General features: G+C 30.1%; 2 protein-coding genes and 1 long non-coding RNA gene across 5 annotated transcripts; all 3 read left to right on the top strand.

Annotated features, from left to right (window-relative positions):
• The first annotated feature begins 275 nt into the window (after positions 1-275).
• LOC145933196 (uncharacterized) lies at positions 276-812 on the top strand. The gene is made up of 3 exons (XR_014424826.1): positions 276-409; positions 474-617; positions 796-812. It is a non-coding gene; the product is annotated as an uncharacterized LOC145933196 (long non-coding RNA).
• A 1074-nt stretch (positions 813-1886) lies between these two features.
• On the top strand, positions 1887-3732 carry LOC145947746 (uncharacterized). The gene is made up of 5 exons (XM_083057523.1): positions 1887-2181; positions 2814-2940; positions 3064-3225; positions 3306-3489; positions 3592-3732. The coding sequence occupies exons 1-5, from the start codon at positions 2167-2169 to the stop codon at positions 3695-3697; spliced, it is 594 nt and encodes a 197-aa protein (XP_082913649.1). The 5' UTR covers positions 1887-2166; the 3' UTR covers positions 3698-3732.
• A 7794-nt stretch (positions 3733-11526) lies between these two features.
• Edem2 (ER degradation enhancer, mannosidase alpha-like 2) lies at positions 11527-26922 on the top strand. Of its 3 annotated transcripts, none has more exons than XM_083054685.1 (17): positions 11530-12887; positions 12979-13024; positions 13294-13394; positions 14455-14494; positions 14586-14698; positions 14821-14974; positions 16308-16436; positions 17496-17667; positions 19381-19538; positions 19617-19721; positions 19804-20148; positions 20232-20393; positions 20466-20564; positions 20663-20980; positions 21067-21280; positions 24375-24487; positions 24613-26922. In XM_083054685.1, the coding sequence occupies exons 1-17, from the start codon at positions 12766-12768 to the stop codon at positions 26233-26235; spliced, it is 4014 nt and encodes a 1337-aa protein (XP_082910811.1). In that variant the 5' UTR covers positions 11530-12765; the 3' UTR covers positions 26236-26922. The 3 variants fall into 3 exon arrangements, with proteins under 3 accessions (XP_082910814.1, XP_082910811.1, XP_082910806.1); XM_083054680.1 differs by having other exon boundaries at positions 20229-20393; XM_083054688.1 differs by lacking the exon at positions 20466-20564 and having other exon boundaries at positions 11527-12887; positions 20229-20393.
• Positions 26923-27204: the final 282 nt, after the last annotated feature.

Below are 27204 nucleotides of genomic sequence, written 5' to 3'. Positions count from 1 at the left end.
AAGCAGTGGTATCAACGCAGAGTACTCGACGCAGCGCTCGGTCATAACAGACCATAGACTTCTAAACCATGAGTTTGATTGGAACAGCGTGGAGATCCTGGATGAGGAGCCGATTCTAGGGAAAAGACTCGTGTCCGAAATGATTCACATTAAATTACAAAAAAATAGCATCAATTTACAAAATGACACGGAGTGTTTAGACCATATATATTTCCCGATGATAGAACATATGTATAATATCTAAAGCCAAGCGTGCGCTCATTTATCATCTGTTTTCGGTTGACCTCAGTTCTGTGTTTATATTATTGTCTCGATCTCATCTTTCCATTTAAAGACCAGTCGCGATGTATCGTTTAACAAGTGCGATTATATGTCACGTTCCCGTATGCCTCTGTGTTTTCTAGCATCGGTAAGTTGCCTCTTTCTTTCGTGTTTCTTTGTTAGCTCGATCAATTTTTCTTTAATCAACATAGGTTTGCAATAATATGCATTCACAAACGTTCTCTTTCCGTTTGGTAACGATGAGAGGTGACGTCGTTGCGATTATACATTGGCTGCGGGGCTCTTCGCCGTTTTTTGCCGCACGATTCTTATGAATCATTCTTTCTTTCTTGTATGTACGTATTGGTTCTATCTTTAATTTTAATTATTCTTTATCTCATGTTGATCCTCCTTTTTATTATAATTATACTAAATTTCTGTTTACCATCGCCTCACCGTTTTTTGTTAAATAATTTTTGCCATTTTTTCAATTTTGTATTTTTTACCTTTTATTTTTATTTTATGTTTGTACAGCTTACTGAGGATGGCCCGAATCAGGGACCGAAACGTTTGAATAAATTAACTTTGTAACTATAAGTTCGTTTCTTTTTTTGTCGCGCTTCTATCCGCGCTCGGCTCTTATTAGCCCGTTTATTTATTAATTTTGAATAGTCAGAGCCTTGACATTATATGTAGATTATTTAAGTTTTGCAGAGGCTTAATCGATGCGGAATCGTTTGTTGGTCACGAATATGCTAATTAGAACGTTTGTTAGATCATCGTTTCTTAAATAAAAGCAAAAAACGATATTTGATAATTTTCTAGGGAAATAACCGTGAAGTTAGCCCTCGGCTTTTAATTTCGATTATTTAAGTTTTGCAGAGGCTGAATCGATGCGGAATCGTTTGTTGGTTACGAATATGCTAATTAGAACGTTTGTTAGATCGTCGTTTTATAAATAAAAGCAAAAAATGATATTTGATAATTTTCTAGGGAAATATCCGCAAAGTTAGCCCCCGGCTTTTAATTTCGATTATTTAAGTTTTGCAGAGGCTCAATCGATGCGGAATCGTTTGTTGGTCACGAATATGCTAATTAGAACGTTTGTTAGATCGTCGTTTCTTAAATAAAAGCAAAAAACGATATTTGATAATTTTCTAGGGAAATAACCGTGAAGTTAGCCCTCGGCTTTTAATTTAGATTATTTAAGTTTTGCAGAGGCTGAATCGATGCGGAATCGTTTGTTGGTTACGAATATGCTAATTAGAACGTTTGTTAGATCGTCGTTTTATAAATAAAAGCAAAAAACGATATTTGATAATTTTCTAGGGAAATAACCGTGAGGGTGCCGTCACATGGGGCGTAACTTGCGTAAGCGTAACCAGCGGATCGCCAATCACCGAGTTATTCCGATAGAACTCGACGAAGGGCTAACTTCACGGTTATTTCCCTAGAAAATTATCAAATATCGTTTTTTGCTTTTATTTATAAAACGACGATCTAACAAACGTTCTAATTAGCATATTCGTGACCAACAAACGATTCCGCATCGATTAAGCCTCTGCAAAACTTAAATAATCTAAATTAAAAGCCGAGGGCTAACTTCAGGGTGCCTTCACATGCGGCGTAAGATGCGTACGCGTAACTTACGCCAAACTCATCAACCAATCATATCATTTTAGTTATCATACGCAAATTCACCTAGTTATTTAACGTAATGCCGATACGCTAAATTCAATTTTTTGCGTAAGCCGCCGAAAGTCGCATAGGCAACCAGTTTATTTACGCATATTTTTCTCCTTATGGCCGGCAAGATAAAACATTGGTCACCCGAGGCCGTTAAACATTTAAGAAGAAGCATAATTTTCGTTCGTGCTGAATGTGTTTCGATGTGTGCTGAAAAAAATGAACCAAATTCGGGTAAGAACAAATTTTATATAAATAAAAATTATCAATTTAGATGTAATTCATCGCTTGCACAATATAACAAAGTAATTTTAAGGTTATCTCTGGTGAAAATTATTTTCAGAATCTCTCATAACAATTTTTTAGATTTCTTTTTTTGAACATTTCTGAAAGATGTGCCAATTCATATAGAAAATCTTAAAATTTTCTGAGAAAGTTCGAATTTTTATACGAATTGACGCATCTTTCAAAAATGTTCAGATAAAGGAATATAAAAATTGTTCTGAGAAATTCTGAAAATAATATTCACCAAGTAAATCTTAAAATTATTTCGTTATATCGTGCAAGCAATGAATTATGTCTAAGGCCGGTATTCATAGTCCGTTCTTATATTTAAGATCGTCTTAAGATCTCGTTCAACCAATCAAGAGATGCTATGCGAGCATTTGATTGGTTAAACGAGGTCTTAAGACGATCTTAAATATAAGAACGGACTATGAATACCGGCCTAATTGTAAGTATTGAATGAATATTTTATGGCCCAGCGTGTGTGTCCAATAATTATTTTTTCATTTGCATGCTGGACGAGTTTGAGCAACCTGTTGTGTCTTATGTATCTTCACTTACATATTTCTTTTTTAATACAGCACAAATGTGAATACTGTGGATGGATTTTTAAATTTACCACAAACTTTGCTGAGCACGAGTGCTTCAAAGATTACATAGAAGGAGTAGACCATATCAATGTTGACGAAAACTATGTCGTGACAATAGGTATGATTACTATACATATCTTTTCAATGATTACTATACATATCTTTTCAATGATTACTATACATATCTTTTCACTCATTTCACTCTATTAAATAAATTAAAAAATATAATTATATTTAACAGTTAAAAACAATTCAACGGTTGGCAAAAAAGAAAATTTAAACGAACTCTTAATCGAAGCAGTTAGAAGCAAACCTAGCTTATATAATCTTCGTGTACCTGCTTCAGAGAGGACACTGTTACGCAAAAAAGCATTATGGATAGAAGTGTCGAACATACTACAAGGTATATTTAATCATCTAGAAAAATCTTTTTCTTATTTTATTGCATATATAAATGAATTTTAAAATCAATTATTTATCAAGGTTTCCTCAGTCCAGAAGAGGCTAAGGCTAGATGGAAGTATTTACGAGACAATTATATAAAAGCTCGTAAGAAGGTTCGGGCGTATGTACCTAGCGGATCTAGCGCTAATGCCATTGAAAATAAATCTAAATTTCAATATTATGAGCTTATGGCATTTCTAAACGATTCATTGCAGACACGGCCGTAAGTTCTTACTCTTTAATATTCTTATATATATTATTTCTATTCTATCAGAAATTAAAGAGAGTTTGTCACATGTGTAATCCATTTATTATGATATTCTAGGACAGTGAGTTCGTTGACAGATGCTAATGCTAAAAATGATGAAGTAATTTCACTTGACACCGAAAACGAGCAATATATGAGGGTAATATTACAGCTGGGCCTTTAACAACGCTTCAAATTTCGGATAATAATTCTCTACAGACATCCTATGTTTCTTCACGAACATCTACACCTACAAGTATTTTTCCACGGACGTTCGATTCTATCGACATTCTTTCACAAGTCCCCAAACCTACGAAAGATTTTTCATGTATTATACTTATCTAATAAAGATTAAAATAATAAAAATTAGAATATTTTATTTTTAATTAGTTTATCAAAATTAATAATTGTTATTATTAGCACTTTTGAGTATTTAATCGCGGAACTATACGTGTGAAACCTGTTAAAATATTATTTTTATTTATTTATTTATATATTTTCTTATTTATTTATTATTATTTATTATTTACATACCTTTTATTTATATACGCTGCACTTCATTTACTTCACCGTACATACGTACTTAACCTTCTTCTTCTTCTTCTGTTATGGCAACGAATACGTACTTAACCGTATGATTACACGCACATTTTACTAAGCACCAAGTACCTAATTCACATGGCGCGTATTTAACAATACGCCTAAATAATAACAACCAATCGAGAATCCATTTAGTATTTCTGTTCTATTGTACAACAGAAAGCCTGCTCTGTTATTGGTTAAGCTAGTTACGCTTTACGCGAAATTTAACGAAATACGCTCCATGTGAATAAGGTACTTTTAAATGACGTAAGTTCTGGCATATTACTAGAATACGCAAGGTACGCAGCAGTACGCGCGTATGCATCTTACGCCGCATGTGAAGGCACCCTAAAGGTACCATTTCATGCGCAGCGTATTGCCGCAGCAGTTCGTTGCTATTGGTTGAAGAATTGTTACTAGATGCTGCAAAATAAATTTCACCACATTTTGCTTCAGCACTGTGAAGTTCAATCGAACCATGGACGTATGAATATATCTGAGGCCCTATTCTTGAAATATTTGCGTATACGTAAGTTGCACATTGCGAATGATCGCACCTGAAAATCCCTAGAACGTTATTCTTGACGGTCGCAACTGAAACCAGAGAGAAACCTGAGAGCGGCCACCGCGATCTAGCGGACGCGTGTACTGATGCGCCCCCTGACAAAGTGGACATGAACTACGTCGTTACGCTCGGTAAAAAACGTAGAAATGGTTCGAATCCGTGATATGGTTCATATCTGAACTACTCGGATAAGAACCGAGTTGAGAACCAAACCGAGTCAGACAAGGACCAACAATCCATCGCTCTGGCTTTGTCTCACCAACGATGAGCGTCTCGTGGACTCGTGCGGCGGCAGGCACGAGATTTCGCCTCTCGCGCGTAGCGTTCCACGTAATTCGAGGACAAAATTTTATGACGTTAAACTTTGGGCAATATATAAAAAATTAAATATATTAAATATAAGGTGTAAAATCAGATTATAAGTTGAATAAAAATTATATCCAGTTTTTTGAGTACATTAAAAAAATTGTTTTTTGAAAGTGTATATTAAAAAAAATTGTTGAATTAAATTTGTTTTACATGAATAAATATTCTAATTTGCATAAATAATAAAAAAAAATGCGAGTGACGGGAATCGAATCCGACTCACAATCAGTAACGTGATAACCACGGACTTAAGTGTACGTACTACGAGTGGGGTTCAATTCCCGTCACTCGCACTTTTTTTTTATTATTTATGCAAATTAGAATATTTATTCATCTAAAACAAAATTAATTCAACAATTTTTTTTAATATACACTTTCAAAAAACAATTTTTTTAATGTACTCAAAAAACTGGATATAATTTTTATTCAACTTATAATCTGATCTTACACCTTACATTTAATATATTTAATTTTTTATATATTGCCCAAAGTTTAACGTCATAAAATTTTGTCCTCGAATTACGTGGAACGCTACGCGCGAGAGGCGAAATCTCGTGCCTGCCGCCGCACGAGTCCACGAGACGCTCATCGTTGGTGAGACAAAGCCAGAGCGATGGATTGTTGGTCCTTGTCTGACTCATCGGTTTGGTTCTCAACTCGGTTCTCATCCGAGTAGTTCAGATATGAACCATATCACGGATTCGAACCATTTCTATGTTTTTTACCGAGCGTAACGACGTAGTTCATGTCCACTTTGTCAGGGGGCGCATCAGTACACGCATCCGCTAAATCGCGGTGGCCACTCTCAGGTTTCTCTCTGCTGAAACGTATACGCAATTTTTCATTCGCAATGCAACGAATGGGTCATACCATACTTTTCAAGAGAAACGTATACGTTTTTAGAGTTCGTTGTCGCTCATGGCGTGATATATAGTTTATCAAAAAAAATATATACATATATAATATATAAATAAACATAAGAAATAAAAGAAATATAAGAAATTTAACGAATTTATAAGATAAAGATATAATAAAAGGCTCTGCCCACAATACAGAAAATATTAAGAATAAAAATAAATATTAAATATACTATAAAGAATAAAAATTAGGAATAGATATTAAATGTAACGCACAATAAGAAATAACAAAACATAATAAAGTATAAATATTAGAAATTGTGTCATTCAGTCATAATATAACAACCAAAAATATTTATATTTTTATAAAGGACCCCGCACAAATCTTATGGAAAATGGGTCCCAGTCGAATTGGCTGAAATTTTAGTATAATGTAGTTCATTGCATCCTGATGAAAAGTGTCCATGGGCACAAGGTCGAAAAGTGGACAGTTTTCGAGTTATAGAGCGTCAAAGATCGGAAAAATGGGTTCATCTGCTCTTGGTAGTTTTTTTTTTTTTTTCTTTTTTTGTTTGATTATTTGATTGATTGAGGAGAGAGAGAGAGATGAGAGAAAATTATTTGATTAATGTTAACTAATGGTTTACGTACCTTTTATTATGAAAGATTTAAACATTCTTAGAATTCAATCGATTAAAACGGAATTTTGCATATCTCTATCCACGCACGCACGCACACACGCACGCCAAAACACACTACCATAACACTATCATGACCATACGCATTAAGACTACCAAGAGCAGATGAACCCATTTTTTCGATCTTTGACGCTCTATAACTCGAAAACTGTCCATTTTTCGACCTTATGCCCATGGACACTTTTCATCAGGATGCAATGAACTACATTATACTAAAATTTCAGCCAATTCGACTGGGACCCATTTTCCATAAGATTTGTGCGGGGTCCTTTGCAAATTTAAACAATATATAGATTTAGAAATTATTAACGAAATATAATCTTAACCAAGTTATAAAATCTGTAATCCCAGAGCAGCATTTTTATTATCATGTTTAGTTTTTTAATTAATGGGAATTTTATTTATATTAAAGAGAAAAATATATAAACTTTGGAGAAATAATAGATGCTAGTGGATCTCATTAATTTACAAAGAGATAGTTCTAGATAATTTTTAAATTTTTGTAAAAGAGTTTAAAAATGATGCAGATCTCTTTTTTCGCTATACTAAAATGACATCAGAAATATATTATAATGATCTTTCTAATTCTTGGTTCTGTTGTATGTACATACCATAGGAGGAATAAAGCTGCGTCAGTTTCATTGAAATATCTATAATACCTTTATTTGACAAAACTTTTATTCTGAATAATTTCAATCGTTTTTTCTTTAATTTGGAATATAGAATTAAATTTATATAAATTAGATAAAGCTAACTTAGATTAATAATAAGATTAGCTATTTGAGTATTCACGCGCATATCTGTTAATTTGCAATACTATTTATCTGTAATGAAATAATATTTGTACAAATAAGTAATAAATTTGAAAGTAATTAATCTATATAAATAATTTTAAAAAACAGTAAAAACGTTTGATTCAATTTTTTAATTAAATTAAGTTATTTAGTTATTTAGTTAATTTATAAAAAGTGTTCATTATATTTAATTACAATTTCATTAATTTTTTTATTTTCATGTGCAGTCATATTAAACAATCAATTTTTAGTTACAAATTTTTTACATCAAGGTTTCCATTAATTTTGCAGATTAGAAAATTATAAAAAGATATTATTATGTATATGTGTTGTTATTCTAAATGATAAATTTTTTATATTTATAGAAATATATTTTCTAAAAATATATATATATATATATATATATAAAACATTGATATAAAATTACATTGATACACTGAGAAAATTTTCTCTCGGAATTTACCCTGAAAATCGTGGTAGGTAATCGTGAGACAATATGGTATGGAAAGAATTTTATGAGAATTTCTCTGATTAATATTTATCACAATAAAAATAATAATATCTTTATCACGATAAAATATAAAACATGTTTGATTAATTTTACTAAACTGCATAGTAAAATTAATCAAACATATTTTATATATTTTATTGTATAATAGATATTATTATTTTCATTGTGATAAATATTAATCAAAGAAATTCTCATAAAATTCTTGCCATACTATATTGTTCCACGATTACCATGATTTTCAGGGTAAATTCTAAGAGAAAATTTTTTGTGTATATAATTTCATAGTAAAATTTGAAATACAAATCTTTCTGCAATTTATTTGTATAAGATTTTATCTTCTTAAGATATATTATATATATATATATATAATATATATATATATATATAATATATATATATATATAATATATACATTAAAAATACATCAATACATACATTGATATACACGCGATATGTAACACATGTTGATATTTGCCCAATGTTTTTCGAAAATACAGTGCAATACAAAACGTATACGTTTCCAATTGCGAATATTACAAAAAAGTGTTCAAGAATCTACTTTCAGAAGCGTATACGCATTTTGATCGTACGAGACATGCGCATACGCAATATTGCGAACGAAGTCAAGAATAGGGCCCCTGGACGGAGCTTTCCGGCGCGGGGGGTGAAGATTTTAGGGGAGGAGGGGGCCGCCATATTGTCTAGCGACATTAGTGCTGCTCCATAGGTATAGAACAGTGTCATTGAATTATTTTATTGTGCGAAATTAATTTATTACACGAAAATATTAAAAAATGCCGCTTTGTGTTGCAATTGGCTGTTACAATAAAAGTTATCGCAAAGCTAATGATAAAAATCTAGTCTTTCTTTCCCCGAATCCAATAACACAATTCTTTTTCATCAACCAACTGAGATGCAGTGATATATTTTTGTTATTTATATGAAGAACCGTAATTCTCATGATTCAGATTTTTTTAAACGAATTAAGAACACTTTTAGCTATAAAGTGGTCTCGTGGTATTACATATATATGATCAATATTGTTATAATAAAGTTGATTTTAATGTTTATGAGTGTAATTCATATATATATATATATATATATGTATAAAATATATTTAGGTATAAAGTTATTTTCAATAATTTTTCAAAAATTTTAATAAATTATATTTTATATAATTATGACTTTATAGCTTAAAATGTTTTAATACGTTTCAAAAAAGCCAAAATATGAGGATTATGGTTATCCATACAAACAATAAAAATATATCATATTTTGCATCATTTATATTAAAAGATATAAACTTTTAATATAAACATAGAAAATTATTTTCAATTGCGCACAATTGTTGAATTAATGTTCTATTCTATAAAAGTCTGTTCTCATGCAATAGAAGTAGAAATAAAATATCATGATATGTCACATTTCAAAGAGAGCGCCAAAATGTCGCCAGACAAGATGGCCGATCCCCCGCCGCGCCAGTATCGGTCCCCTCGCCCTAAAACTAACTTTACGCTCCGTCCAGATATATTTATACGTCCATGAATCGAACGAACAGCAAAGCAGCAAAAACACGCAACAGCAACAGTCTTCATCTCCTCGTCATCATAACAAAAAATGGCATTGAGTCAGGTATATGTATATTTATTATATTATACTTATTTGTTTATTATATTATACAGGGTGTCCCATAATTCGCGAACCACCCGTCAGTTGCAGGTAGAGCATGTTGAACTGAATAGAAAAGTCCTCTACCATTTTGCGATTTTCGCAATAATTAATGAGAAATAAATTAAAGAAGATCAGCCAATTCGCGTGACGACGGCGAGAAAAGACAGCCCAGTTTCATATCGTTACTAAGCATGCGGCAAAAAGAAATAGTATAATGTTACACGGTTGCTAGGCGCGCGATGAAGCGGGGAGGAGCGCTTTACAAAAGACAGTAACTACATACGAGTAGCGCTAACTCTGGACCTCCGAGTGGGCTGTCTCTTCTCGCTGCACGCTTATCATCGCTCGAATTGGCTGATTTTCTTTAATTTATTTCTCAATTATTGAGAAAATCGCAAAATGGTAGAGGACTTTTTTACTCAGTTTAACCTACTCTACCTGCAACTGACGGGTGGTTCGCGAATTATGGGACATATTATGTATATTATATGTATATTATGCATTTTTATTATCTTGAAATGAGAACAAAAATACAAAGGTTGTTAATTTGTGCTTTCATATATACATTTCAAATTGCTCGATGGAAAATTAAACATTCTTTTATTTTTTAAAATTTATATTTTATTATTTATTTTATTTATTTATTTTTTTTTATTTAACTGCACTAGCTGCTGCTGCAATTACAATTTTTTGTCTTCGCAAAGTTTCAATATTATGTTTTTGAATGGTTTTCTCACATTCTTTATGCCACTGATACAATTTCTGATTGTATGATTATTAAACTCAAAATTAAAAATAAATTTAAAATTAAGCTCAATTCTGCAATATTATTTCTAAGTTATAATTTGTTTTTGTGCTACTGCTGCTGCAGCTATTCCTTTTCATGAGCAGCAAATATGCTTTAGTAAATTTTTATCACGTAAAACTGATTTGCTGCTGCAGCATGCTGCATATGAAAAGGCACCTTAAGGAGCTATTAGAGGGTCTCTAGATAAATATAGGGATCCTATAAGGAGGGATGAGCCAAACTGGCCGCCATGACACCACCAGTGGGACCGGAAATTGCGCGAAAGTAAAGCGCGCGTATAATTTAAATGAATTACAGTAATATATACAAAATAAATTACGGTAATATGCATAAACAAATAGATAAATAAAGAAATCATGTAAAATATTTAAAATACCAGAATTTAATCGAATTAGTTAGTAATTAATGAATTATATATTAGACATTTAATGTATAATTTTTTTATATTGATTTAATATAAAAAATTATAATAAATTATAATAAATGTTTCTACTCGAATTGGAACAGTTTGGAGCTGCACAATAACGCATGTTATAAATTTCTTTGCTGAAAAAGAAAAATTTTTAACGATATCAGTTTGAGGTTAGATTATAATGTAGATAGTTTTTTAACTTAATGAACATTTTTTTTATTAAAATATATTTAGCAGGATTATTATTTTTAATTTCCATTTCAATATAGCATACTTACTATTATTAAATCGTATATATTCTCCAAAAAAATTTTTATATGTCGTAGCACTCCTAATATACACTACCGTCATGTATTGCGCGCGGGCAAAGCGAAGCGGAAGTATCCCACAAATTGAAAACACCAATCCGCAGTCAGCAGTCTGTTTGGATCCCTAAATAAATAGCGCATTGTGCGTCGCATAGTGGTAAATGAAAGAACTAATGTTTACAAAATATATATTTTCAAGGGTTTTGAACAGAAAATATAAACTTTATAAGTATCATAAAATATTTATTATTTTCACTATTTAAGTACGTTAATATTAATATTTATGTATTAATTAACAATATTAATTAATTTATAAATAAGTAACCTTAAAAAGACGATTAAATATGACTTTATTTCTATGACGACAATATGTCGTCAAAAATATCACGTATGTAATACGTCATTATTTAATCGACTGACGGTACGTTATATGTTATATGCCGAGAAATGACCTTAAAATGATGTCATAATGACGATACCTTGCTACCTGGGTTTACCATCAAATGTTTTAATTAGGCTACCGGCTACCAGCAGTCACCACCAAACGACCACCAAACGATCAGATAATTTTAATTATTAAAAAGTCAGTGGTTTGGCGAACTTTATGGAGCTGTAAAACATTGGCCAAATCTTTTTCAATTAATTTCTCATTAATTAATTATCACAAAGATCACAAAACGGTATTAGATGACTTTCCTATTCGATTAAATTCACACTCTACTTGCATAGAAGAGATTTGGGCGATTATTACCGGACACCCTGTAGTGACAAATGACGGTCACGTGATTGTTCCTATTCTATAGTCCTCTCCATCTGTTTCTTCGCTTCAAGCAGCTTCGGAAAAATCGGAAAATTGGTTAGGGAGTTTACTTATTTAAACGGCGATAATCATGTCATATGTGGAGAAATTGCTGTTACTTGCTGCCAGTTAACAGAGTTGATCGCAGCTGAACGTAGCTAAACGCAAGGAATCACAATAATAGTGCACAACTCAACCAGAAAAGAAGGCAAAAAGCAGGACAGATTTCGCTGTTCGAGGAACGCAAAGCTCTTGTGTGTATTTCGCGCAACAAAACAAAAAACTATTGACAAATCAACTAGGGCCACATCATCTGACCTAAGAAAAAAAAAAAAAAAAAAAGAAAAATCATGTCCCCACTACCTATTTGTCTCTTCTGATAACAATTCGTTATTCTACACAATTTTTTCGCTCACTTCGGCTTTAATTGTTCTCGATGAATGTTGGCGATTATATTGGAAAGTCCGAATAGTTCATTCCCAAAAATAAAAGAAAAAAGTTCTCACTCTGATTTTTGAGAACCACCATCTGTGAAAATTATGATTCACGAAAATTATAAATGATTTTCTTTGCGATTGCATAAATGCACATTTTGCCACCTGGCAGCGATAAAGCCTTGGAAAACGCATAAATTTTCATTAAATTATGTGATGTGAGAAATATGATAATGCTTCATGTATGAGAAAAAGTTTGGTATAAGAAAAAAAAGAAGTGGAAATAATCTTAAAAACTCATATATTTTTTATTTATATTCTTTCTATCGTAACAATGAAATTATTGAAATGAGATGGATTAGTAGGGAAAAATTTTGGTGGACCATGCGCACTACTACAATAATGAAATCTTGACAAAAAAGGGACATATTTTTTTTAACAAACAATATGGCTTGTGATGCTCTCATTTGGGGGCTATTGTTTGTAGGCTGCAGTGTACAGATATTATGGGCTATATCTGAAGACGATCTATTAGAATATATGAGCAAGGAAGAAAAAGAAAATTTAAAGTTTGTATCATCTATTGTATACAATAAATATATTAAATCTTGTATCAATCTCTCTCTCTCTCTCAAGTTTTATAATTGTTATATTTTATAGGGAAGAAGCGAGGGATATGTTCTATCATGCATACAACGCTTATATGGTAAATAAACATTCGGCATAGTCGTTTTATTTTTCATTTGTATTATTAATTGTTTAAGGTAGAATAATAATATATGTCTAGATGCCTATTTATAAATATAAGATGTATTTAGAAGAAATATTAAATATTAGATAAATGTTAAATAAAACTGAGATTATTGTAAAAAAATTAATATTTTTGTAAGTTAGAAGAAAAGAATGTCATTTTAACATAGATTGATATAAGTGTTTAACATTTGAAAAAAATATTTCTTGTAATCTTTGTGCAAGGACAATGCGTATCCTGCTGATGAATTGATGCCATTAAGCTGTAAAGGGCGATATAGAGGCTCGGAACCAAACAGGGGTGATATAGATTCTACGTTGGGAAAGTAAGAAACCAAATATACATTAAATTATTTGAAACGGATGATATTCTGATATATAATAGTTATGTATATGATAATTCTTTCTTGATCAAGAGCAGTAATCTTGGCACCAAGTGTATAAAAATATTGACAGATTGGCTGTATTTGTATCAGAGTTGGGATAGTTACTTTATAAAGTAACTCTTGTTATTGTTTTTTTTTTCTCTGAAAAGTAACTCTACTGTTATTCAAATAGTAACGAGTTATTACAATTTCTATTATCTTTTTTTTTAATGTTAGTATAAAAGATCAAATAAAACACTCAAAATTTATATTTTTAATGTAATATGAATTAATATGAATTCACTTAATTTATGAATTAAATTTTATATATTTTATATTTTATTCAGTCACAATTTTTATTGCAAATTCTAAGTAATATGTAAAATTCTTCCACACTTTTATTTTTGCTTTTATTACAATTTCAAAGAAGTTACAAAAAATAGTAAAATAAAAAAAAGGGTAAAAAGTACATATGTCCCATATACATAAAAAAGTAGCTAAATTTTTATATAAGACAAAATTAAAAAAATAAACTGTTAAATAATTAAAAAATTAATATTTAAAAACAAGTATGTAGTCCATCAAGTTCATGAATAAACTAATAATATATAATTACTTTGCCAGTTATATTAAAATTTGATAATAACACAATATACTTGAAATTTGCATGAAATAGTATAAATTTTCTTTTCAACTATAGATTATATAAAATATGCTTATATATGTATAAATTAAAAAAAGAAATCCTATATTATATTTAGTACAGATTATAAATTAATAATGTCATCAATTATTTGAGCAGTTACATTGACTTTATATTTGTTTTTGAGTACATTCTTGAATTATAACTTTTTTTAAGTATTTAATTATTATTTATTATCTATATACAAATTTGAAAATTTATTTGAATTTTTATTTTATGTACTTGATGCACATATTTTTTTTTAAATATATCTATGTTATTTTAGGCATATCATATAATTATAATATATTTTAATTTATGTTCTGTAATTTGCTACAGTTTTTCACTTACTTTGGTGGATACACTAGATACATTAGTGGTAAGTTCAGCAATAAATAATTTAGTATACTTTTTTAGTGTGCATTATAAATATCAATTCCATTTACATATAAATATTTTATATATGGTAGGTATTGGGAGATTTAGAAGAATTTGAGAATGCAGTAAAACTTGTTACTAGAGATGTAAGCTTTGATACAGATATTATTGTTTCGCTGTTTGAAACAAATATTAGAATGCTCGGGTGAGTAAAATCATTATGGTTAAATTAATAAATATATATGTATATTTAATGATGTATATTATACAAATGTCTTTGATTATAAATTATTCAATTCATATTAAATGTAATTTTTTCTTTTGCAGAGGTCTTCTCAGTGGTCACATATTAGCCGAATATCTTCAACAAAGGGCTGATATAATGCCATGGTATAGAGGAGAACTTTTGGATTTAGCTAAAGATTTAGGATATAGATTTTTACCTGCATTTAACACAACTACTGGAATACCTTACGGCAGAGTAAGTTTGTGATACACAATGTAAACAGGATGTTTTATTTTAATTAATATAGTCTAATATTTCTGAAACTATGGTTATAATGAGAAAATATTTCATGTGAAAGTTAAAAGCTTTGAGGGGAAAAAAATTTGATAATTTTGAATTTTAACTGGTCATTTTTCAAGATTATCTCAACTTTTATGCACAAAATAATGAGAGGAATTAATTGATATAAAGAAAACAGTTATTTTTAAGAAAAAATATGTAATTTGCAACTAGCAGCTAGATATTTTTTTTTAAAAACAACTGTATTTTTTTTACAAAGGCTCCTGGTACCTTGCCGACCATGTCGGAATCGTGACGTCAGAGGCGAGAAAACACGCTAAAAATTTTTAGATGCCATTTCTAAATAAAAACATTTGCATAAAATAACACTTAAGATCTCTTTAATACACTTCTAAAAAACGCCGAAAACTATTCTTTTCCCTTTATAATCAATCAACAGCTGTAAAATGTAATATTATGAGGCCCAGTCCGTCTGGTCTTTGCACATGCGCAGTCATTCCGCATGTCAAAGTCTGATATCTCGATCATTTTACGGTTGTTGATTGACTGTCAAGGGAAAAGAATAGTTTTCGGCGTTTTTTAGATGTGTATTAAAGAGATCTTACGTGTTATTTTATGCAAATATGTTTTTATTTAGAAATGGCATCTAAAACATCTCGACGTGTTATTTCTCGCTTCTGACGTCACAATTCCAATATGGCCGCGGTGAGCACCCAGGAGCCTTAATTGATTCCTCATTATTTTATACATAAAAGTACAGAGATACAATTATCGGAAAATGAACATATTACGAGATATTTCATAATTTATGTAAAATTATGTCGTATTAAAGTACAAAAAAATTTCTTAAACTATTCACTTTTTGATCATCCTATTTTTATAACTTTTTATGCAGAATATTGCGAGGAATCAATTTATATAAAAAAATATGATGGTTTTATTTAAAAAATTCAAGATGACCTTAACCTTGGCTAACCCACCCAAGGTAAGGTGACAGAAGATCAGTAAAAAGATATTTTAAAACTCTAACTTTTATTTGATACATTTTTTTCGATAAATTTTAGTTTCCGAGATGTTTTGCTGTGTAAGTTAAAATGAGATATCCTATATATAATATACTATTAAATCATTATACATATAGACACTTTTAAACAAAATAAAATTTTGTATAAAGATTTCTTTACAACTGTGCTAATTAATAAGAAAGTAATTTTGTCAAATTCAATGCTAATCAAACATAATATATATTTGATGTGAATAAGTTTTCTGCTTTCTAAATATCTTGTAGATAAATTTAAAACATGGTATGAAAGGAGTTCCTATGGAAGTATCGAAAGAGACTTGCACTGCTTGTGCAGGTAGTATGATATTAGAAATGGCTGCTTTATCTCGGTTAACGGGCGAACCAATATTCGAGGTAAAATATTTTAGATTTGCAAGTAATTTACGATAATATAATAAAATTATATATATACAGGGTGTCTCTAAAGTCTGACCCAGGCTCTTTATCTCGGAAACGGCTTTAGATATGGAAAAATGTTTCAGACAAAAGTTATAGGACTTGAAGGGGGACAGATGATAAAAATATGGACTTGACCTTGAGTGACCTATTGAAGGTCAGGTGAAGGTCATCGATGTTTTCTTAAATGGAACCCCCTATTTTTTATTGCATATTCTTGTAATCCTTCTCGAAACGTTTTCAAAACACTACCTATGTGGGTCTTTTGCGCAAGCCGTTCCCAAGATACGAAGCTTCAAATTTGACATATCATCGGCATTCGCATTATCCGATGTACACAGCGGGGAGGTTGTTCAGTCGAATTTGTATATCAAGTGGCTCTAAAAAAAACAGACTTTGTATGTGTGTGTGTGTGTGCTTCTTTAGTAACACTTTTCTCTCTTTCTCTACCATTTTCTTCTCCTTTCCCTTACATTAAAATAATTAGAAGAAAAATAATTAGAGAAACGTTTTACTAAAGAAGCACGCGCGCACACAGGCACACGCACACAAAGTCTGCTCTTTTTAGGGCCACTTGATGTACAAATTTGACTGAACAACCTCCCCGCTGTGTATGTACATCGGATAATGCGAATGCCGATGATATGTCAACTTTAAAGCTTCGTATTTTGTGAACGGCTTGCGCAAAAGACCCACATAAGTAGTGTTTTGAAAACGTCTCAACAAGGATTATAAGAATATGCAATAAAAGATAGGGGGTTTCGTTTAAGAAAACATCAATGACCTTCACCTGACCTTCAATAGGTCACTCAAGGTCAAGTCCATATTTTCATCATCTGTCCCCCTTCAAGTCCTACAACTTTTGTTTGAAACATTTTTCCATATCTAAAGCCGTTTCCAAGATAAAGAGCCTGGGTCAGACTTTAGAGACACCCTGTGTATATATATATATATATATATATATATATATATGTATGTATATATAATACTAAAATAATAAGAACTTTATTTCTCTAGGAAAAAGCGCAGAAAGCTATGGATGTTTTGTGGCGAATGAGACATCGTGGTACAGATTTGATGGGATCCGTGCTAAATGTAAACTCTGGGGATTGGGTACGAAGAGATTCTGGTGTCGGCGCTGGCATAGACTCTTATTATGAATACTGTTTGAAGGCATACATTTTACTTGGTAATTATATACATATTTATACATATACTCTATCTACATCTAAATCTTTAGCTAAATTACCACACATATACAGTGGCGATCAAAAGTTTCGGGCCAAGTAGATTTTTTTCCATATTTTGGGTTTAGGAACAATGAACAAAAAAAAAAGATTAATTCTACATATAATAACATGTTTTATTATGAATAAGCGTTGTTAATAATAAAATAATAGTTAGAATTATTTTTTTATTTAACATAATGCAAAAGATGCATGATCATAAGTATCGGGCCAGGAACTTTAAGTTACTTTAAATTACAAAAATAATAATATTTAATATTTAATATTTAGTAGCCATTGCCTTAGAAATAATGACTGCTGCGCAATGACGTGGCATTAACTCGATTAAACGGATGATTAAGTCTCGAAGGATTTTTCTCCATTCAAAGTGTTGAATAAGTCTCGTTTATTCCAATGTTTTTTGTTGGCTACTCGGCGACCAAGTTCATCCCAAAGATGCTCAATAGGATTTAAATCTGGAGACTGAGCAGGTCATTCTAAGACTTACACTTTTTTGGTAGATAAATATTGTGATACGATCTTTGAAGCATGTTTTGGATCTCTATCATGTTGGAAGATCCATCCATGAGGCATATTATCCTTGGCATAAGAAAGTATTTGTTTGTCTAGTATATCCTTATACATGAAGCGATCCATCACACCTTCAATTTCTACCAACGGATCCAATCCTTCATACGAAAAGGCTCCCCAGACCATGACTCCATCTCCACCGTGTTTCACTGTTGGTATTTGATATTTATAATCATATCTGGCACCAACAGGGTCGAACATATTGTTTTCCGTCACTTTCAAATAATTTAAATTTTGATTCATCAGAGAATAATACATTTTTCCAGTTTTGCACAGTCCAGTCTATGATTTTCGGCAAATTGCAATCGGGCTCTCTGATTCTTTTTACTAATACGAAATATGAAACACGGTAGAGGTGGAGTCGTGGTCTGGGGAGCCTTTTCGTATGAAGGATTGGGTCCGTTGGTAGAAATTGAAGGTGTGATGGATCGCTTCATGTATAAGGGGATATACTAGACAAACAAATACTTCCTTATGCCAAAGATAATATGCCTCATGGATGGATCTTCCAACATGATAGAGATCCAAAACATGCTTCAAAGATCGTATCACAATATTTATCTACCAAAAAAGTGCAAGTCTTAGAATGGCCTGCTCAGTCTCCGGATTTAAATCCTATTGAGCATCTTTGGGATGAACTTGGTCGCCGAGTAGCCAACAAAAAACATTCGAATAAACGAGACTTATTCAACACTTTGAATGAAGAATAGAGAAAAATCTTTCGAGACTTAATCATCCGTTTAATCGAGTTAATGCCATGTCATTGCGCAGCAGTCATTATTTCTAAGGGAATGGCTACTAAATATTAAATATTAAATACTAAATATTATTATTTTTGTGATTTAAAGTAACTTAAAGTTCCTGGCCCGATACTTATGATCATGCATCTTTTGCATTATGTTAAATAAAAAAATAATTCTAACTATTATTTTATTATTAACAACGCTTATTCATAATAAAACATGTTATTATATGTAGAATTAATCTTTTTTTTTTTCATTGTTCCTAAACCCAAAATATGGAAAAAAATCTACTTGGCCCGAAACTTTTGATCGCCACTGTATATCTCGTATTTTTGTGTGCAGGTGATGAAAAATATTTAGGTCGTTTCAATAAACATTATCAAGCTGTAATGAAGTATGTTAGTCAAGGACCTATGTTGTTAGACGTGCACATGCACAGACCGAATACCAACTCTAAGAATTTCATGGATGCTTTATTGGCGTTTTGGCCAGGTCTGCAGGTATACCATCACTTTTTATATAAAAAAAAATTTACTTATTTGACATTTCTTATTTATTGGACTATTTTTCTCTATAAGGTTCTTAAAGGTGACATCAAACCTGCCGTAGAAACGCACGAGATGCTGTACCAAGTTATGCAGAGACATAACTTTATACCAGAAGCATTTACTACTGATTTTCAGGTATATGTTATTTACATATTTTTTGTTATAAGTTTGTATATCTCTTTTATATCTATATAATATTATAATACTCGAAAAATAGGTACATTGGGGACATCATCCACTGAGACCAGAATTCTTAGAGTCGACATACTTTCTATATCGAGCCACAGGCGATCATTATTATTTAAAAGTCGGACGTAAAGTACTCAAAAGTCTGCAAACATATGCAAGAGTACCATGTGGTTATGCAGCTGTATCGGATGTTAGAACTAACAAACACGATGATACAATGGATAGCTTTGTATTGTCGGAGACATTTAAGTATTTATTCTTATTATTTGCGGAATCAGGAGAATTGGTTTTAGACTTGGATGAATTCATTTTTACTACTGAAGGTCATTTACTGCCACTCACGCTCGCTTCCATAAGAACAAATATTTCATCTGTAAGTGTAACTGTAAAATATAATTATTGATACACACAAAAGTGATAGACATTGTTGAATTTTGTATTTTATTAATTAAGCAGGATTTCGAACGTGATATCGTGCATGTGGACGAATTTGATCGCACTTGCCCAAATAGTTTACATTTATTTCCCGCATCGGTGAGGCAACCTTTGAGAAATATGGTCGAGGATGTTTGCCCAAGACGATCGATTAAAAGACGATTGAGCGCATCGCAATTTCAAGTTTGTTTAAATTATATTTACTCTTTCATCATATTAGCAAAGGGATTTATCTAAAAAAATTTTTTTCTGTAGGCAAATAACTTGGAACATTTGAAAATATTGAGTGATATGGGAATAACGACTCTAACACTAGCAGATGGGCGGGTTCAGCTTTTGCATACATTTTCTAATGTAACTTATTTTTTTATATAAAATATATAAACATTTTATTTAATATTTTAATATCACCTATTACATCAATTATAAGGCATTTGTGTTTATATAAATAGGCGAAGACAACGCAAGATTCAGAGGAAGGACTATTATTCATGCAAGAAATGGTCGAACTGAGTAAAATGCAAATGCAACAACCGGAAACGAAACCGCAAACAGTAACGTTCATAAAACCTAATACGGATCCATTGCAGAAAGTTACACTTCTAGCCGGGCCGGCGCAATTCGGGCCTGAATTACAGAATTTCGATAAGATTACCGGAAAAGTGATATTTACATATCCACCCGCAGCTTGCACCGATCTGCAAAACGTGGAGAGATTAGCAGGCAAAATAGCGATCGTGAATCGCGGACAGTGCATGTTCATAGAAAAAGTATATATCTTTGCGCGTTGTAAAACATTTTTACAAAGCAAAAGCTTTCTCGATTTTATATTCTCGCGCATTTTTAATTTTTTTAGGCGCGCAGAATTCAAAAAGCTGGTGCGCTCGCTGGAATAGTATTGGATAATATTGCCGGTTCGAGCGCAGCAACTTCGCCCATGTTTGCGATGTCCGGTGACGGAAAGGAGATAGATGACGTCACGATACCTGTTGTATTTCTCTTTTTCACGGAAGCAGCCGAGTTAATGAAGGCTATTAATGCGGCGAATGGCGACCTCACTGTCACGCTTGGTAATAATTGATATATATAATAATAATAATGAATATATCATTAATAAAAATACAGGGTATTCCATTTTAAAGCTCCTGGTTCCTCACCGACCATGTTGGAATTGTGACATCAGAGGCGAGAAAACAGCACTTCAGATGGCTTTAGCACACTCTTAAAATACCTCGAAAACTGTTTTTTTCCCTTTATAATCAATCAACAGCTGCAAAATGACTAATATGAGGCCCAGTCCGTCTAGTCTTTGCACATGCGCAGTCATTCCGCATGACAAAGTCTGATATCACGATCATTTTATGGTGTTGATTGATTGTCAAAGAAAGAATAGTTTTTGAGGTATTTTAAAAGTGTGTTAAAGCCATCTGAAGTAATGTTTCATCGAAATATCTTTCCATTTAGAAATGGCATATAAGAATTTTCAGCGTGTGCTTTCTCGCCTCTGACGTCACAATCTAGGCTACGTTCGGAAACCACACTGTGAGCACACTGTGAGTGTCGTTCTATCTTTGTTACTTACGAAAAGGTGAACAAAGATAGAACGACACTTTGTGCTTAGAGTGTGGTTTCCGAACGCGTCCCTATAACATGGCTGCGGTGAGGATCCAGGAGTGTTAAAAATATAAATATATGTATAAATATATGTAAAAAAAAACATCATGTTTGAGGAAACAATGTTTCGAACAAAAATTGTTTAATTTTGAAGGGGAAAGAAGTTTTGATAATCTTGAATTTTAACTGAGATTATTTATCGAAGTCATTTAAAGGTCGATCTTTTTTTTTTTTTTTTTTATGGAATCCTAATTTTTTATATAAATCAATTCCTCGCAATATTTGGCATAAAAAATTATAAGGATAGGATGGCCAAAAAGTGAATAATTTGCAAGATATTCTATACTTTAATTTGACATAATTTTACATTAACTATGAAATATCTCGAAAAATATTCACTTTTTAACAATTCTTTCTTATTAAGTTTTTATGTCACATATTCCGAAAAATTAATTTATATAAAAAAATTAAGTGTTGGTTTCATTAAAAAGAACTAAGTTGACTTTTAAATAACCTTGAAAAAAGACATTAATTAATAAAATTCAAAATTATCAACTTATTTTCCCTTTTAAAATCAAATAACTGTTGTTTGTATATTTAAGCATATTTTTAGAAAATGGAACACTGTATATATCAGACATAATGAAATATATAAATTTTTCTATTTTTTCAAACATTTTATAAGAACATTTTAACGCGATTTTTTAAATGCTTCTTTTATCAATTTAGAATCGATTTCTCCTTAGCAAAAATATCAAGAAGTATCAAAATTATTACATGATTTTCAAAATTATAAACGATCAAAAGAGAAGAGTTTTTCTCAAATAAAATTTTAGGAAGTTGGATAACAAAGCTATATTCTTTAGTTAATTTTAGGTATAACTTTATTGTAATTTTATTTTATTTTAATTTATTTTATCAAGGATAGAAATTAGAAAGTGATAAATGATGATTTTGTTAAGGATAAATTATACATTTCTGCAAAGGATAAAATAGCTTCAAAAAAATTTGTTATTAAAAATCTGAATGTTATTTTCATTATATAAATATATAAAATTTTATTATATAAATATACTTAATTAATGTAAATTGGATTTTTCTTGAACAAGATGATGTTTATATTGAAAGATTAAAAGACATATAGTTTTTAAACAATTAAAGATTGAAAAAATAAAGATTTTTTAAGCGAATTAAAATTTAAAATAGAAAATACATGTGATAGAATTACTTCTTTAAATTAATTTTAAATAAATTTAAATAACATTATAATTTAAAGATTATATAAGATTTATAAAATTCGAGGATAATAGGATTCTAAAATAAAAGTTTGTTAAAAAATAATAAATGTATTATTCAAAAACTATTTTTTGGAATAAAAAATGGCAAGTATTTTTATTATTTAATTTTTCACAAAATTTTATGTTGTAATTTCATTATTCTTGAATTTTAGAATACTCTGTGTTACGAATTATACATTATTGAAAATTTCAAAAATTTTTTAAAGGAAAAATTGCCTTTGAACCGACTGTAAAAATTATGATTAAAAAGATACCTAATGATTTTGAAAGTTTGTATATAATGGACAACTGTTTGTTTTTTCTTTTTAATTGGATTCTCTTTGATCTATTTATTTCTTCTTTTTCTTCTTTTTAAAAATTTAAAATTCTTTTTCCTTCAAATTTTTTTTTTTTTTATTTTTAATATTAAATATTAAATATTTAAATAAGCATTAAACTCTATATAAAGTAAATGCTTTAAGTTGAATTAAAACGTAAAAATTGAAATTTTGTAATTTTGCTAGCTATTTAGAAATTTAATTTGAAAGCAGATTTTTTATTTTTAATATTATTTATAATTCATAAACTAACGATATTTTTTGTTAATTTAAAGATGTACACACACACACACACATGTGTATGTGGGCTCAAAGAATCTGCAATTACAGAGAAACATAATCTGAAATATACTGAAGAATATTGAATTATACTGAATATACTGAAATATACCGAAGAATACTAATTGTATAATAAATACACACACACACACAATACAGGATGTTTTATTTTTAAATCGTTTGGCCGAATATTACTGAAACAATGGTTTATAACGAGAAAACAATTTCATATAAAAGTTTAAAGGGGGAAAAAAGTTGATAATCTTGAATTTTAACTAAGGTCATTTTTTAAGATCATTTGAAGGTCAAAATTATGTCATATTAAAGTATAAAGTATCTTGTATCTTGTAAACTATCGTAACTTTTTGGCCATCCTACCCTTATAATTTTTTATGCTGAACATTAGGAAAAATCGATTTATATAAAAAAAATTAAAATTGTTCCATTAAAAAAAAAAAAATTAATTGACCTTCAAATAACCTTGAAAAATGATTTTAGTTAAAATTCAAAATTTAACTTTTTTCGGTTGAAACCTTTTGACTTTTGTATGAAATATTTTCTAATTGCAGCCATAGTTTCAGTAATATTCGAGTATATTAATTAAAATGAAACCTATATATGTTTGATTTGCTATTATGTTTAACATATGATTATAGGGATGTATTCTTCAAAAGAAGAAATTCAACTTAAAGCGCCTACTGATTTATCACTATTTGAACGTCTAAAAGGATCATTAAAATCAATTCTCAGCCGACATGTGACTCCACAGGTTTGTTAATTTTTAAAAAATTTTTATACAAAATTTATTCTATATCCTATAATATTTTATATGAAATTTATTTTTCATATTTTATATCTCAAACTTAAAAGAATTATATATCTATTTTTTTGTAGGCGACAACTATTGGATCCAGTTTGGATATAACGGTTCCTTTAATTGAATCACAAGAAGATCAACAGGATTCAATTGATTTTCATTATTTTCATGCAGAAATTATCAAAGATTCACTTGGTGGTGAAGTCAGAATTACTGCCGCGTCTGAAGCTGCAATTATTATTTTAAGACCAGTTTCTACATCGATAGAAATTTTATGGCATCAGTTGAAGGAAGTGTTTGTCAATCAGATATTTCTCAATAGTAAACAAAATAAAGGTATAAGAATCAGGAGTTTTATTTTAGAGAGTTATTACAATTGGGTAAACAAAGCGCGGAGTGGAGTGCTTACCAAAACATCACTGTCTTACAAAGTCCGATGGTTCTTAAGTGAACTATTAGTAGTTTCACCAAACTCGTCTATTAAAAAGATAGGACAACTATTGGAATTAAACAAGCAGAAGTTATTGAAACAATATTTACTCACAAATATGGACACTATGGTGTTGAATTTAAAAATAATAGCTACAAAATTGAAGAGTATAAAATCAGTAAGACCTAAGATGGAGCAATTATTAAAAATTTCAGAATCTGCTATTACACATGTTGAAAATTACTCCTTCTTGCGTCATTTATTAGTTGATTTGTTTGACGAAGAAGATGAGATCATTAATCAACATATTGCCCTTTTGGATCGTAATCATGCAGAAGTACATAGTATATATCAAGAAATATTAATTGATGGTGTACAAAGGCATCTGGAGAAATTGGGAGAAGAAGATAATTCATATTATGATATATTAATTGCCGATCTACAAAAGAATTTAAAAAATGTAGATAAAGATGAAAATTTACTTGGAAAAAATAAAGAAAGCGATTTAGCAGTAGCGGAATTTATAAATGATAGTAATGGAGGTAAAGAAGAAATTGAATCTAAAAATATTAACCTTTTACAAAAAGATAAGAAATCAAGCGCTGAGAAAATAGAGGATTTTGAATATTTCATATTGACAGAAATAGAGAAAGTTATGAAATATTCTGAGCAAAATATCTTAGAAAAATATGAAGATGTAAATAGCGAATCGAAAAGTGCTGTTATACAAGATAAAAGAAATAAAGATGCCGTTAAATCTGATAGTATTCTGCACTTCTCTAAAAATCAAAGCGAAAGCGATAATGGAAAAAAAGTTCAAAGTTCACTTGAAAAAAAGGAAGGCTTGCAAACAGCAAAGACAGTAGATGTAAAATTTGAAAAACCAACTATCAAGAAAAAACATGAAAAAAAATCTGTAAACTCTATATCCAATACTAACAAGAATCATGTTTCTGGTATATCCACAACTGTAGATACCAATGTAGGGACAACTTCTCTCAACAATAGACGTACTTCATTGCAGGGAACACAGAAAGATTTGATTGCAAATAAAATTATATTTACTGATCCATTGGAAGAGTTTAAAAAACTTATGTGGGCTACTAACAAGGGAAAAGTATTTCAAGAAAAGTCACAGATTTCAGATATACAATATAATACTATAAAACTAAGCGAACTGAAGTATAGGAAAAAATATATGAGCAAAAACAAAGCTGAAGAAACTAAACCAAAATTATATATAGCTAAACATATCGATGACGAATTATAACAATAGCTTTTAAGATTTAGGCTAAAAATTATAGTTATTATATGATGACAAAAAATCAATTTCCAACGGCCATAAGGCTATCTGTATAAGGCTGCATTGCAACTAATATTTTTGCACTGTGATCTAGATGTGTGTGCAATTAATTTTAATTAATTTCTATATATATATATATATATATATATATATATATATACAAGATAATCTAGAAAAATTCCAATTATTCAATTAAAAAAGATAAAATTGTCAGATTATAATGATGCTATAATATAATTTCATAGAGAATCTGTAGATTTTAAATTAATGCTTCTAAAGAAATCTATTTTCATTTATTTAGAGAATTATTTAGAGAAAGCCGACTAATATAAACTATGTGTTAAAGTGGTTGTGAAGTGATATTTTGAACAGATGATTTACCGATACATGTATATACATCATGTATATTATAATGTAATCTACGCTTTCGCGCTTTCGTTAAAATATGATATCGAGTTCTTTCTTCCATGAAAGCAGATTTTTGGGTCCTGATGAATCTATTCTGTAATTTGTATTATATAATTGTATTATACGATTGTGTATGTATAAACTCAAAAAAGAGAATAGTGCTCTAAAATATTGGGTAACATGGTGTAAGAATATATTGATAACATCAAATAATAATATCACAAATGATAACATCACAAATTGAAATAGACGCAACATTTTCTTTTTATTAATACTATACATTATTTTTTTATTTAAAGATGTGCCATGATTATTAATAATATATTCATACAATTTAAGATAATGTTTAATGTAAAAATAAAAACGCTCAAAGCACAGTTTAATTTATTGCTAAAAATTAATATTAATCTCGTCTTTGTTCGTATTAAAAATTATAGTATATTAAAAATTAATTTGTAAAATGGTAATTTATAACAATACTTTAAAATTTATATTAATCATATTTTTGTAAGCTTTTATAATTCATAT

This window comes from Prenolepis imparis, unplaced genomic scaffold (genome assembly GCF_030444845.1).
Source record: "Prenolepis imparis isolate NDT839.2.m4 unplaced genomic scaffold, iyPreImpa1.0 SCAF_2, whole genome shotgun sequence".
Taxonomy (NCBI): Eukaryota; Metazoa; Arthropoda; class Insecta; order Hymenoptera; family Formicidae; genus Prenolepis; species Prenolepis imparis.
The sequence above is the reverse complement of the archived record's forward strand: the minus strand, read 5'-3'. Positions and strand labels throughout refer to the sequence as shown.

Coding starts and splice junctions, on each gene's coding strand:
- LOC145947746 (XM_083057523.1), top strand. Junction 2,941..3,063: donor AAACTATGTCGTGACAATAG/GTATGATTACTA, acceptor TATATTTAACAG/TTAAAAACAATTCAACGGTT. Junction 3,226..3,305: donor AGTGTCGAACATACTACAAG/GTATATTTAATC, acceptor TTATTTATCAAG/GTTTCCTCAGTCCAGAAGAG.
- Edem2 (XM_083054680.1), top strand. CDS start 12,766: ATGGCTTGTGATGCTCTCATTTGGGGGCTATTGTTTGTAGGCTGCAGT. Junction 16,437..17,495: donor CGGGCGAACCAATATTCGAG/GTAAAATATTTT, acceptor TTATTTCTCTAG/GAAAAAGCGCAGAAAGCTAT. Junction 24,488..24,612: donor GCCGACATGTGACTCCACAG/GTTTGTTAATTT, acceptor ATTTTTTTGTAG/GCGACAACTATTGGATCCAG.